The sequence below is a fragment of the Muscardinus avellanarius genome, assembly GCF_963383645.1.
Source record: "Muscardinus avellanarius genome assembly, chromosome: 8".
Taxonomy (NCBI): Eukaryota; Metazoa; Chordata; class Mammalia; order Rodentia; family Gliridae; genus Muscardinus; species Muscardinus avellanarius.
Genome location: NC_137794.1, coordinates 109,316,636 through 109,329,916, shown reverse-complemented (window position 1 = coordinate 109,329,916; position 13,281 = coordinate 109,316,636). Strand labels below are relative to the sequence as shown.

General features: G+C 50.7%; 1 protein-coding gene across 2 annotated transcripts in view; it reads right to left on the bottom strand.

Annotated features, from left to right (window-relative positions):
• Positions 1-13,281, bottom strand: part of SYNJ2 (synaptojanin 2) — a gene marked incomplete at both ends in the record, with an annotated part of 106,705 nt that overhangs the window by 8,160 nt on the left and 85,264 nt on the right. For both annotated transcript variants that reach the window (XM_080700251.1, XM_080700252.1), the window contains 7 exons: positions 941-1,075; positions 4,119-4,265; positions 4,803-4,971; positions 6,931-7,009; positions 7,095-7,313; positions 11,052-11,169; positions 12,048-12,204. In XM_080700251.1, coding sequence (XP_080556377.1) covers positions 941-1,075; positions 4,119-4,265; positions 4,803-4,971; positions 6,931-7,009; positions 7,095-7,313; positions 11,052-11,169; positions 12,048-12,204 — 1,024 coding nt within the window. The remainder of the gene's footprint in view (positions 1-940; positions 1,076-4,118; positions 4,266-4,802; positions 4,972-6,930; positions 7,010-7,094; positions 7,314-11,051; positions 11,170-12,047; positions 12,205-13,281) is intronic.

The window sequence follows — 13,281 nt, the reverse complement described above, 5'->3', positions numbered from 1 at the left end:
TTCATTTTATTTTTGTAGTACTTGGGACTGAACCCAGTGCTACTTTACCACTGATGACATCCTCAGTCCTTTTTATTTTGAGACAAGGTCTCACTAAGTTGCCCAGGCTGGCCTCGAACATCTGATCCTCCTACCTCAGCCTCCCCAGTACCTGGGATTACAGGTGTTTGCCACTGTGCCTGGAATAAATTTTATTTATGTTATTTATCTTTTATTTTCTGAGTATAACATTTGAACTATGCTTCAAAATAATATGTTTCTGGCTTGCCACAGATTCCTGTTGCGAATGAGCTGTCACAATAGGAATCAGAATTGGGGTGGACCCAATTCTGAAAGGAATGGCTTACCAAAAACATCTATGTCTCCTTGTCGTTTTGTGGGGGAAGTAAACTGTGATGGTAAAATAGCATCTTTATTTTGAGGTTATTAAGCAAAGTTTAATGGGAAAAAGATTGAAGAGGCAGAAGGAAACCACGTCCCGAGAGGTCCAGGCTGGGTGGGGGCGGGCCAGGGGCAGGAGCCTGGGACCCTGACCTGGGTTAGAGCATGCGCACCAGGGGCCTGGGCTACCAGATCCCTCCACGGCAGAGCGGGGGCCAGGCAGCCAGGGACGTGGGGCCCAGCCCTGAAAACCTAGAAAAGTCCCTCCCAGGCTGCACCCCGTTCTGGAGGCTTCAGACAAGGCAGCTGAGAGGAGTGCAGAGCTTCAGAGTGAGCAGCGGTATGAAGGGTTGGCTCCGTTGGCCATGAGAAACATGACCGCCTGTGCTACCGAAGGCCCCTGGGGCTCAGGCAAGAAGGAGCCGAGGCGGGAAGTGCACGCGGGCAGGTGGCTAGGAGGAAGTCGGTCTGGCTTAGCGCCAGTGTTTCAGCGGCAGCAGGAAAGGTGCAGCTGTTCCCAGCAGGCATCGTGGCAAGTCAGAAGCAAGCAGAGCCTTACTTGGAGGGGGTGGTCTCTGCGGTGGGTGAGGTGGCCGAGGCCTATTGGGGACCGACAGAGACCTGCTTGGAGAACGGTGGCGGAAATCCCCAGCGGCTTCCAGCTCCTGCTTTAACTCCACCAGGTGGGCATCGTCTGGAGGACATGGCGAGCAGGAGACGGTCAGACAAGAGCCTGCCGCAGGCAGACCTGTCGGGATGGCACGGGCCACCCCTTTCTGCAGGGCGGGGACGCCAATGCCTGCTTGGAACATTCAGTGAACCACGGACAGATTTTTTTCCAGATGAGAGACACTGGCATATTCTAAAGAGTACGCCTGATTCCTTGTGACTAATCAGCCAGATTTCCATGCACAGTCAAGAGATAGTGGAAAACCAGAGCCTGAAGACTCCAGTACCACACACACAAGGACGGTGACGTCTTTTTTTATTTTTTATTTTTTTTTGTGTGTGGTACTGGGGATGGATCACAGGGGCAATCTACCTCCAAGCTACACTCCAGCACTATTTTATTTTGAAACAGAGTCTCACTACTTGCTGAGGCTGTCCTTGAACCTGCAATCCACCTGTGTCAGACTCCCAAGTCCTGGGATTACGAGTGTGTATGACCATGCCTGGCTCTTTTTTTTTTTTTTTTGGTGGTATTGGATTAACCCAGCGGCAATGGGGCGTGGTGGTATACACCTGTAATCCTAGTACTTGGGAGGCTGAGAGGCTGAGATAGGAGGATTGTTTTCTGGTTCACAGCCAGGCTCAGCAACTAAGTGAGGCACTCTAAAACTTAGTGAGATTTTGTTTCCAAAAAAAAAAAAAAAAAAAAAAAAAAAGACTAAAATAGGGCTGTGGGTATAGCTGAAAGGTTGAATGTAGAAGGCCCTAGGTTCCATCCCCAGTCTCAATCACAACAAGAGCAACAAACCCAGGAATGTTCTAACTCTGAGGTACACCCTCAGCCCTTCTTAGTTTTTTTAAATGTTTTTATTGGTGCATTGTAGTCATACATCTTAACAGGATACAAGACTTGTGTAGACATACATGCACATATCACCCAATTAGCATTATCCAATCACTTAGTTTTTATTTTGAAACAAGGTACTGCTAAGGTGCCAAAGCTGGTCTCAAGCCTGTGATCCTCCTGTCTCAATCTCCCAAGAGCTGGGATTACCCATGTGCACCACCCTGCCTGGCTCAGAAGATGAATTATTAGCTTGTTACTGCAACACGAGCACTGTTCTAGACACTGTTCTCGGGCAGCCTGCTGTTGGTGGTGAGTTTCTACACACCAGCACCTCTGCAGGCTGCCTCAGGAGGGCCCGGCCATCTGAACTGGCCCTCCCATGCCCTCAGAGAGGCCAGGAGAGGCCCCCCGAGGAGACGGCTTCTGTATGATGAATTGTAAACCCCAGGCAGTCGCAGGTCTTCTGTCTCACACTATGATACAGCCCTTCCCACTTCATTTTGGCTCAGATACCCAACAGCTCACGCCCATGTGCCCAAGGTTAGACCCGGGAAGAAGCAGAGCTTCCCTATAGTAGGAAGGGCTGAACCCTCACAGCTTCTAGATGTCCTCCTGAGGCCCCCAGGGGGCCAGGCAGCCCCTGTGTCCTGTCCATCCTTCAACTCCTTTATTCAAAAAGGTCTGTGGGAATCTCTGGGCATGGTGGTGCAGGCTTGTAATCCCTGCATTTGGGAGGCTAAGACTGGAGGATTGCGGTTTGAGGACAGCCTCAGTTACTTAGCAAGGCCCTTCGCAATTCAGTGAGACTCTGTTTAAAAAAATAAAAAGACTAAAAAATAGGGCTGGAGGTGTAGCCTGGAGGTAGCATGCCCCTAGGTTTCATCTCCAGTAATGAAAAAAAAAAAAAAAAAATGGAAGCATCGGTGCTCACACCTGCCCAGGCTTCAGAGGCTGCCCCTCCCCAGAGAAAAGGCCTCTCTTGGTAGAGAGCGTGCCACGCCGGGGCGGAACCTCCGGCCAGTGACTCCAGGAGCCTCAACACTGACTTGGGCTGCTGTCCGCCGGGCGGCACTCCTCCAACCTGGCTGTGGAGCCTCCTGAAGTGCTTCCTACCCTGCCAAATCCAAATCGCTGCGGCAGGCCTAAGCAGATGGTGAGCCTGAGCTCCCGATGGCTCTGCACACGCACACACTGTCAGGTTGGGGACCACTTGGCATCCCAAGGCAGGAGGCGGTCCTTGGAATCCACCCTAGCACGTGCCCCACTGTGCAGCACCCGCTGACAGTGGCTAAGCTCCTGCACCTGCTGGCTGCAGCTGCCCTCCGCGTGGGGAGTGACTGATGGCAGGAGGAGCTCCAGGCATTCGGAATGAAACAGAATCAATCTGGCCAAATGCTGACACGGGAAGTACCTTACTTGCCAGTTGTGTGTTGCCTGTTGGCTTTAAAACCCAAGGGATGTAGCTGGGGGTGGTGGCACACGCTTGTAATCCCAGTGCCTGGGAGGCTGAGACAGGAGGATCGCGCAGGTTCCCAGCCAGCCTCAGCTACTGGGTGAGCCCCCCCCCCCCCCCCGCAACTTAGTGAGACACTGTTACAAAATATAGAATTAAAAAAAACTAGGGCTGGGGTGTAGCTCAGAGTTGGACTGCCCCTGGATTCCATTCCCAGTAAGTAAGTAAATATAAAAATAAAACCTAAGGAATGACTGTACCATGAACCCAGGGCTACACAGCTCAATCCATGTTCCTCTTACATCTAAACTGATATAACGCTGCTGCTGTATAAGATGGTTGTAGAAAATACAGTATGATGTGATTGAAACATTAGGGCAGATATTAAATATATCTCTTGATATATTTAATTTTAAATATATTTTAATTATATATATTTTATATATATTTTAATATAATTTTTGCCTTTTTAATATATATTTTTGTGATTCAAAACTTGAATCACAAGTTTTTTTTGGGGGGAATTAAGCCCTGTTGGGAGCGGTGGCCACTTGAATACAGAGATAAGAGGAATATGGCATGGGCCAGGGGCATGAGTTGGAAAGACTGAAATGCCCAAACGAGGTGGCCTCTCCAGAGCCCAGGTCTACCCTTCCCGGGGCCCTGGCCAGCCCCCCTGGGGCTGCACACGCCCACTGGCACCTTGCAGTTTGCACCGGTGGGAGAGAGACACGGCGCCCGATCCCGAGGGGGAGGAGGCCGAGCTACCTTTGTAGGCCGGGTGCTGCTTCTTTTTAGTTAGTGCAGGTGACTTGCTGGCAGGGGCGGCTGAGGAGCTGAGGGCGTCAGGCGGGGCGTCCCCTCCCACTTCGCTGTCTGAGTCCACCACATCGTCGTCATCTTCAAGAACATCGCCTAGCAGGAGAAGGGATCGCAGTGAGGGTGAACACGGGGTGCAAGGGCCCTTCACTGGTCGGCGCGTCTGTCTTGGCACACCCCCGGGTCAGGTCCCCCCTGCGCTCACACCCACAGCTCAGCTGCCTTCTTGAAGCCACTTTACAGCTCCCTGCATCGTTCCCACGGAGGGACGCTGGCCACCTGGGTGTGAGCCACACCCATCACCCAGCAATGGAGGTGAACTTTGTGTGTGTGTGCGGTACTGGGGATGGAACCTGGGGCATTCTACTTCCTGGCTACACCCCCAGCTATATTTTTTTATTCTTTATTTTGAAACAGGGTCTCACTGAGTTGCAATGGGCCTCATTTAGTAGCTGAGACTGGCCGCAAACCGCGATCCTCCGGTCTCAGCCTCCCCTATGCGGGGATCACAAGCGTGCCCACTGCACCCGGCTTTAAGGGAGGTGAGTTTTTCTTCAAACATCCCGTCACCTTTGTAAGCAGGCTCAGAAGGGGTCTTTGCAGTCGGCTGCCCCTCTCCGTAGGGGCACTAACCTTCTGACTCATAGTCCAGACTTGTGAAGTCGAAGTTCTCCTCCAGCAAACAGGAGTTGGCGGTGGGGGACACGGGCGCCACGCTGTCCCGTTTGCGAATGAGCTCCTCCCGCAGACCTTTAAGCCAGTCCTTTGTCTTTGGTCTGATCTTCACTGCTCGGCCTTTCACCTGCGAGGGTGGGTGAGAGTCAATACCGGATCCGTGAGGGCCTCTCTGCCCAAGCCCTGCACAGGAACCAGACCCATCTGCTGTTTGCCCAGAAGGGCCGAGGGTGGGGGCCCCAGGTGGGCTCAGTGTGGCACTCCCATTTGGTCTGAATAAAATTTGAACTGTCATTACCAGCTTTTCATTCAGTGCAAATGTATACTTATTAGATACTGGGGATTGCACCCAGGGGTGCTCTACCTATGAGCTAACCCACCCTATTTTTTTTTTGGCTCTGGGGGTTGAACCCAGGGGCATTCTACCTCTAAGATACACCCCCAGCCCTATCTTTTTAGAATTTTTATTTGGAAACAGGGTCTTACAAGGCTGGTGAGAGACTTACTACTTGCTGAGACCGTTCTCAAACCTGTGATCTTCCTGTCTCAGCCGCTCAAGTACTAGGATTACAAGCGTATACCACCATGTCTGGCTCTCCAGCTTTATTTTATTTTTTTATTTTAAGACAGGGTCTCACTAGGTTGCTGAGGCAGGCCTTGAACCTGTGATCCTTCTATCCTAGCCACCCAAGTGCTGAGATTACAGGCACATGCTACCCCACCTGGCCTATGGAAATTTAAAACCAGAACTTTATTAAAATGCAAACTACTTATGAACTGCATGTCCCCACAAACACACAGTCTCATGAGAAGGATAGAACCTTCCCGCAGGGAGGAGCAAGCAGGTACACTGAGGCCCAGTGGGAGCCAGCCACGCCTGCTCTGTCCCCTAGATCCTGCAAGGAGACAGGCATGAAAAGCAGGCTGTGCCTAGCTCTGAGTTGCTCCCTTTTGTCAAGCAGTAGTTTGCCATGAGTTATTCCATTTTGAGTCCAAGTAATAAGTAAAAAGACTCTATATCTTGTATAAGTCAACAACTACTATCTACACGGCACAACCATGATGCACAAACTGAAAAAGTAATCATGTTAATAAGTAATGACCTCTATCAACCCACTGAATTAGATCAGAAGGACCAGGGCATCCCAAACCACACCAGGACCACCAGACACAGCAACTTACTGCCCCTTACCTGAGACCCATAGAAGGAGGAGCACCCCAAGATAGGCCACGGCTGCTTCCTGATTCCCTTACCTGGCCATGGATCATGAGCCTTGCGTAGGAAAATTGCCAGAGCTATAAGCCTGATTCCCTGTCCCCAGGCTTCTGCTCAGCCCAGGTCCTCCTGCCTGTGACAACATGATACCTCAAGCTGACACTTCAAAACTGACTCTCAAACTGCCATCTACTTGGACTCTCTTGAGGACCCCATGACAGCACTGGTTAAAACCCTTCTCGAACCACCCACAGTGACTCTTTGCATCTAAGATTGGGAAGCTGGGCTTGGTGGTGCACACTTGTAATCCCAGTACTTGGCAGGCTGAGACAGGAGGATCGCAGGTTCACGGCCAGCCTCAGCTACTTAGTGAGGCCCTCCGCAACTTAGTGAGACCCTGCTTCAAAATAAAGAAAAATAAAGAATGAAAATTAGGGCTGGCGGTATAGCATGGAGATAGAATGTCTGTGGGTTCAGTCCCCAGTGCTAGAAAAAAAAGAAAGAAAGAAAGAAAGAAAGAAAGAAAGAAAGAAAGAAAGAAAGAACGAACTTGCAATTGCTGGGTCTGTGGCTTCCAGGCAACCCATAAGTACTCAGTAAAGAGCAACCAATAAAAGTGTTTATTGTTATTCAGTAAATTCTGACATCTGGAAAGACAGGAATGTGTATGGTCTATGCTAATGACGCAGCTCGCTCATGACCCCAGGGCCAGTGCCAGAAGGCACCTGAGGACCAGCACAGAGAATCCCAGCTTGTCCCCCTTGTGGAGTCGACACGGAGACACAGGCTTGGCACAGAGGAGGGTGGGACGTGGCTGCAGAAGAGTGGGGTTGGTCAGCCCCAACCATGGTAAGACCAGGTGCCACTTACCTTCATGCCATCCACGTCCAGGACGCTGAGGGCCGAGTGACTGTCCGCAAAGGTCACCAGCATCTGTCCTTGGTTGATCCTGGGATACATGAGACAGGCTGAATCAGCACCAGGGCCCACTCAGCCGCCGTCCTGGATCCGTGCACACCCGCGCCCGCGGTCACCTGACAAGGACGATCGTCCCGTAATTGCCCAGGGTCTGCATGAGCTCCATCCGCAGGTCCTCGGGAAACTCGTTTTTCTCTTCTAGGGTTGGTGACTGGAGGTTGACCACAATGGTGGCATCCAGGGGGCCCTGGAAAGAGGACACTTCCTGGAAAACTCTGTCACGAGCACCCACGTCGACTTCTTGTACTTCCACCTCCACGATGGCCAACACGGGTCTGTCAGACATGAAGGGGACATGGCGGAAGACCATTAGCCTGCTGCAGAGCCCCCAGCCTCCAGAACCCGGCCTCCGTCCCCTAGCGCTCTGCCGGAGTCAGTAATGTCAACCTATGAACTCGCAGGCCAGCCGCTGAGCCCAGGGCTTCATCTTTATCTTTCCCCAATCTAGTAGTATCTTGGCATTTATGCATGTATTTGTGTGTGTGTGTGTGTTGGGGGAACCCAGGGGCATTCTACCTCCGAGTTACACCCCCAGCCCTATCTTTGATTTTTTTATTTTGAAACTGCAAAGCACCTCACTAAGTAGCTGAGGCTGTCCACAAACCGCAATCCTCCTGTCTCAGTCTCCCAAATGCTTAGATTACAAGCGTGCCCCATCACGCCTGGCAGCATTTTAATCTAAGTGTGATTTGGGAATAGAAACAAAAGCAGTGCTCTAATAATATTACCCAGTACTTAAAAATCACCAGCCCTTCCTTCTGCGGTGTTCCCTAGTACCGCTGGGATGCGGAGAGTCGGGCATCGCACCCTTGCAGGACCAAGCTTTTCACCAGGCTATGTAGCAGTTTGTTACAGGTCTCAAGGATGTTTATGTGTGTGTGTGTGTGTGTGTGTGTGTGTGTGTGTGTGTGTGTGTGTGTTCCTAGGGACTGAACCCAGGGGCATTCTACCTTTAAGTTATATTCTTAGCCCTATTTTTTATTCTTTATTTGAAACATGGTCTCACTGAGTTGCAGAGGGCCTCACTAAGTAGCTGAGGCTGGCTGCAAACCTGCGATCCTCCTGTCTCAGCCTCCCAAGTACTGGGATGATGGGTGTGTGCCACCACGCCTACTGTTTGTCTCTTTAGACTTCATGATTTCATTTATAAGGTATAAAGACTTTACCCTAAGGAAACGACCAGGGATTCAGACAGTCTTCTCTGTGGGCTGGCCGTCTGCAGCACTGATGGTGGGAGAGAAGAATGAGAACCATTCTAACTGTTCCCTGGGCGGAAGCAGTTATGATGCCTCCGTATGGTGATGCTCCGCTCAGTGCTGAGAGACTGTGCAAAGCTACCTGATGCGCACGGGAAGGAGGCAGGCCGGCAGCACGTAACGCAAGCATGACTGGGATTTTGATAGGATTGGGCTGCACTCTGTTTATAAAAACTTAGAACATCCAGTATGATGATTATGCAATCTGAACCAAGATTTATAATGTCATTTTAATTAGAAATGGCATATACTATAAAATAATGTCCAATTAGGTGGTGGGCCTGGGGCACAGTTCTGTGGTAGAGCACTTGCCCATCACACGCGAGGCTCAGGGCTTGAGTCCCAGACACACACACACACACACACACACACACACACACACACACGCATACACACATCACGCCACACACTGTTGCCAGCATGGTGGAGGGTACTTCTTGTCCTGGCTACACAGGAGGCTAAGGCAGGAAGATCACTGGAGCACCAGCCTGGGGAACAGAGTAAAACCCAACTCAAACATGAAAATATGCCGGGCGTGGTGGTGTACTCTTGTGATCCCAGTACTAGGGAGGCTGAGACAGGAGGATCACAGGTTCGCAGACAACCTCAGCTACTTAGTGTGGCCCTCTGAAACTTAGTGAGACCTTGTTTCAAAATAAAGGATGAAAAATAGGGCTGGGGGTATAGCTTGTCCCTGTGATCCATCCCCAGTACCACAAAAAAGAAATTATATATATATATATATATATATATATATATATATATATATATTATATAATAGCAAGGTGGCAATCTTTAAAACCAGAGAATTCTGTAAAAATTAAGACATAATGGGTTACATCAGTCCCTCCTCTCACATTTATATTGCTATTTTTTTTCCATCTAGAAGAAGAAAAGATGACACAGGGACAGGCACCGAGTGATTTTCTTTCTTTCTCTTTCTTGTGGTCCTGGGGTTGGAGCCGGTGCCTGCCTCCAGCTGCCTCCAGCTGTCTGGCTCCCTGCTCCCACTTCACTCGGCTGTGCTTCGCACTGGCATTGCGAAGCCCTCTGCAGCACGAGCCCAGCCCACCCCCAGCGCTGCGTGGGCCTGGGCTCTTGCCTGTCTTGCCCCTGTGACTCCTCCCTCCCTCTCTGGGCCAGTGTCTCCCTCCTCCGGGACTCCGTGGTACAAGTAGACATGTGTCCACCAGGAATGCTCCACTCAGATGCCCACGTAGCTCACACACTCATTCATTCTAGGCCTCTACTCCAAAGTCCAGCACCAAGACAGCACCAGGCCAGCCTGACTCCTGCCACTACTGCGCTACCCTCGCACTTAAAGGTTTTTTGTGGGTTTTTTTGAGGTAGTAGGAATAGAACCCAGGGCATTCTTCCTCCAAGCTACACCCCCTGCCCTATATTTTATTCTTTATTTTGAAACAGGGTCTCATTGAGTTGCAGAGGGCCTCACTAAGTAGCTGAGGCTGGCCACGAACCACGATCCTCCTGTCTCAGCCTCCCGAATGCTGGGATTAAAGTGTGCGCCACCACGCCCGGCTTACAGTTGTTTTTTACTTGTCCCTTCTAGAGAATTCCATGAGAGCACAGTCTTATGTGTATTGTTTACCACTTTCCTCTAATACCTGCCACAGAGAGCCAATTTATTTATTTATTTATTTGTTTATTTATTTTTTTTTGCGGGTCTGGAGATGTAACCCAGAGGCATTTGACCTCCGAGCTACACCCACTGCCCAAGTTTTTATTTTATTTTATTTTATTTTTGGTGGTACTGGGGTTCCTGGAAGCCCTTCTACCTCTGGGCTACACTCCCAGACCTATTTTCACATTTTTATTTGGAAACAGGGTCTCCTAAGCCAGCATGCGCGGCTGGCTTCGAACCTGCGTGATCCTCCTGTCTCTGCCTCCCAAGCGCCACCACGCCCGGCCAAGAGAGCCAATTTATAACGAGTGTAAATACTGGTTAGATGAAGGTCTCTAGATAACACTCCTTCACCACGTTAACCTGGAAATCATGGGTCTAAGATTTCCAAGACTCTAGGGGTGTCTAGGCAACAACAGGTATCTAATAAACTTAGAAGCATCTAGAAGTTTAGGCCTACTGGGTGGCCACCCTGCTTTCTTCATTTCTTTCCTTGGAGAAGTTGAAACTGACATAATAGTCTTGGTAGTAGCTGTGGGAAGATGAAACCCTTCCTCAGCTACCCTCAAATGTCAAAACCTCTTCCAGGGTGTCCCCGAGGCTGCTCTGGCTCAGAAGGCGCCCTGCCCGTCCTCACTGAGGCCAAACTGAGAGCTCAGAGCATAAGTAGCCCCAAATCCAAGATGTAAAAACCCTATGGAGCTTCTAGAAACAAAACACTAGAAAAAAAAATCATTGCTAGGTGAGTGGGTAAGTTCTACTGATCTGCCCCGTGGCACCCTGGGCCGCAGCCACAGCGAGTGCGCTGTATGGGTCCTGCCAGCACGACTGTGTCTGGAAAATAACAAGAAACAAGTTGTGCGACCACCTACTGAGTGTCTGGACCGAGGGAGCAGCATGGGTGGGGCCTTCGCCGTGGTCGTGGTGATACGGAGCAGTGATAAATGCTAATGGTGGTGCTTGGTGGTGAGTACACGGGAATTCGTTGTATCTCCTCTTTGTGCCTTAGTGTATTTTACACACACACACACACACACACACACACACAGCCCTACGGGGACCACAGGCGGGCTCCCTGTGAAGAGAGCACACTGCCTTCCCCGCAAGGTCCTTACCTGTGGTCTGAAGCTTGCAGCTCCGCGCGGCCGTAGTACCTGAGGGTCCCAGGAGACCAGGTGTGTCTGACGTTGGTGTTGTCATCAAGATCGTTGTCTAGAAGATTGAGTTCGCCAGCTGCTCCCGGGGGTCCGTTCAGGAGACACACAGGGGACATACAATGGTATCAGTGTATAGAACATGCTTATGAGCATCCTCAGCTCTGTCCTGAGCCCCCCAGCACCTCAGGCCCATCTGCTTTAACCCCGTTCAAGCTTATGGGGTTTGGGCCTTAGGGTTAAAGAAGTTCCTCACATGCAGGTTATCCAGAACAGTAATGACCCTGGCTACCTGTGTGCGTGGACCTGGGATGCCACCCTGAGGGTCCCAGGATTTATGGGTGGACCACAGCCAAGGTAGTAGGAGGCGTAGCCACAGAGAAGCCAGGGTGCACCTGGCCCTTGGTGCTCTGGGGCCGGACAGGTGTTCTCAAGCTGGTCTGAAAGAATACTGATCTTTTCTACCTTCAGATGTGGCTTCCTGGCTTTGAGAGCTGGGTAGACTTCTATCCCAAAATGTGGAATTATTGTTTATGTACCAGGTTACAGGCGTTCTAAATCCTCAGTCGGATACCAATAACTGTTCAAAATGTACTTAGCGACTAATTGATTAAAAAATTTTTTTTCCCTATTGCTGTGCCTTACTCATGGTCAATTTGAAAGTAGAGCTTTAAGTAAAATGGGCTGGACAAAGTTCCTGTGTGTGAGGGCGGGGCGGCCCCGATGCAGGGATGGGAGTGCGTGACGGGTCAGTCTGCAGGTTGCAGTCTCCAGGTAGAGCCCAAAGGGAACCCACCAAGGTCAACTTCCAGGGTTACTTTCTGGGACGATTTTTTGTCATTTGGGTTACCAAGGTCGTGATGTATGTTGCAGAGCACTGGCCTGCAGGACTGTGATTTCTTTCCCTCATGGTGTTTACAGTCTGCCCCGGGCCCTCTGGCAGGCACTGGCACTCACCAGTCTTGTCGAAAGGATGCTTCTTCCTCCACCACAGCACCCTGTCTGTCCAGGCCGGGGTGCGGCATTTGTCGCTGGTGTCGTAGGCGGCAGAGCCCACGTCGTACTTGTAGGTGGGTCCAAAGTTGATGGCTCCTTCGTAAAAGTCTTTAAAAATCTATTGGGAGGAAGAAGCCACAAGACCACCTTCAGAAAACAAAAAGGCACAGGGTGGCACAGATCCATAATCTCCACTCCTCGGGAGGCGGAGATGGGAGGATTACACGTTTGGGGCTGGTCAGGGCAATTTAGTGTCTCAAAATACAACATGAAAAGGGCTGGGGGTAGGTAAAGCTCAGTGTAGAATGCCCCTGGGTTCACTCTTCAGTAACACACACACACACACACACACACACACACGAGAGAGAGAGAGAGAGAGAGAGAGAGAGAGAGAGAAACAAGAAGAAAGGCACGTAGAAGGTGCATGTTTAGAAGGCTGAAACAGGAGGATCATAGGTTTGAGGCCAGCCCCAGCAACTTAGTGAGACTGTGCTTCAAAAGGAAAAATAAAAAGATTTGGAGTGTAGCTCAGAGGTACCGTGTCGCTGAGTTCAACCCTAGTACCACAAGGGAAAAAAAAGGGCACATTCCAGAGTGTTCTTGTCCTAAAAATTTATATAACCTATGTTATATTTGCAAATGTGTCTTAAGCTGGACATATATGTGCCTTTTAATCAGCCAACAATGGCGACCCTCATTGATGGACCCCTGGCCACAGTACCTTCCTGTGCCGCTCACATCCCTCCGGGTCCCTGTCACCCGCGAGGACAGAGAAGGGCAGTGTCAGGGACCGTGCTCACCTCACATCCCAGGCCTGTGCGATGCCTGGCCCCGCGCCCAAAAGGTCTGTTAATAAATGGACCAAGAGCACAGAAGCACAGAGAGAGCGCGCGGTCTCTCAGCTGAGCTCTGACCTGCCCAGGTGCAGGGACGGCCAGGAGCAAATACTCCGTCCCTCAGTGCAGAGGGAAGGTGTGAGAACGTGCTAGGAGGCAGGAAGAAAACACCTCCAGGGTTCCCAAGCTGTGCCTTTGGAGAGGGAAAGGCCTTAGCTTCCCCCTCAAGAGGTAACTGGCATTTAGACTCTCCTGGCCTCTGCTGTGCTGCTAGGAAGCCCACAAAGCTGAGCAAATTAGTGGAGAAGAACATTCCGGATATCTGGAAGCTGGCTGATAGTGTGCACTGAGCGGATTCT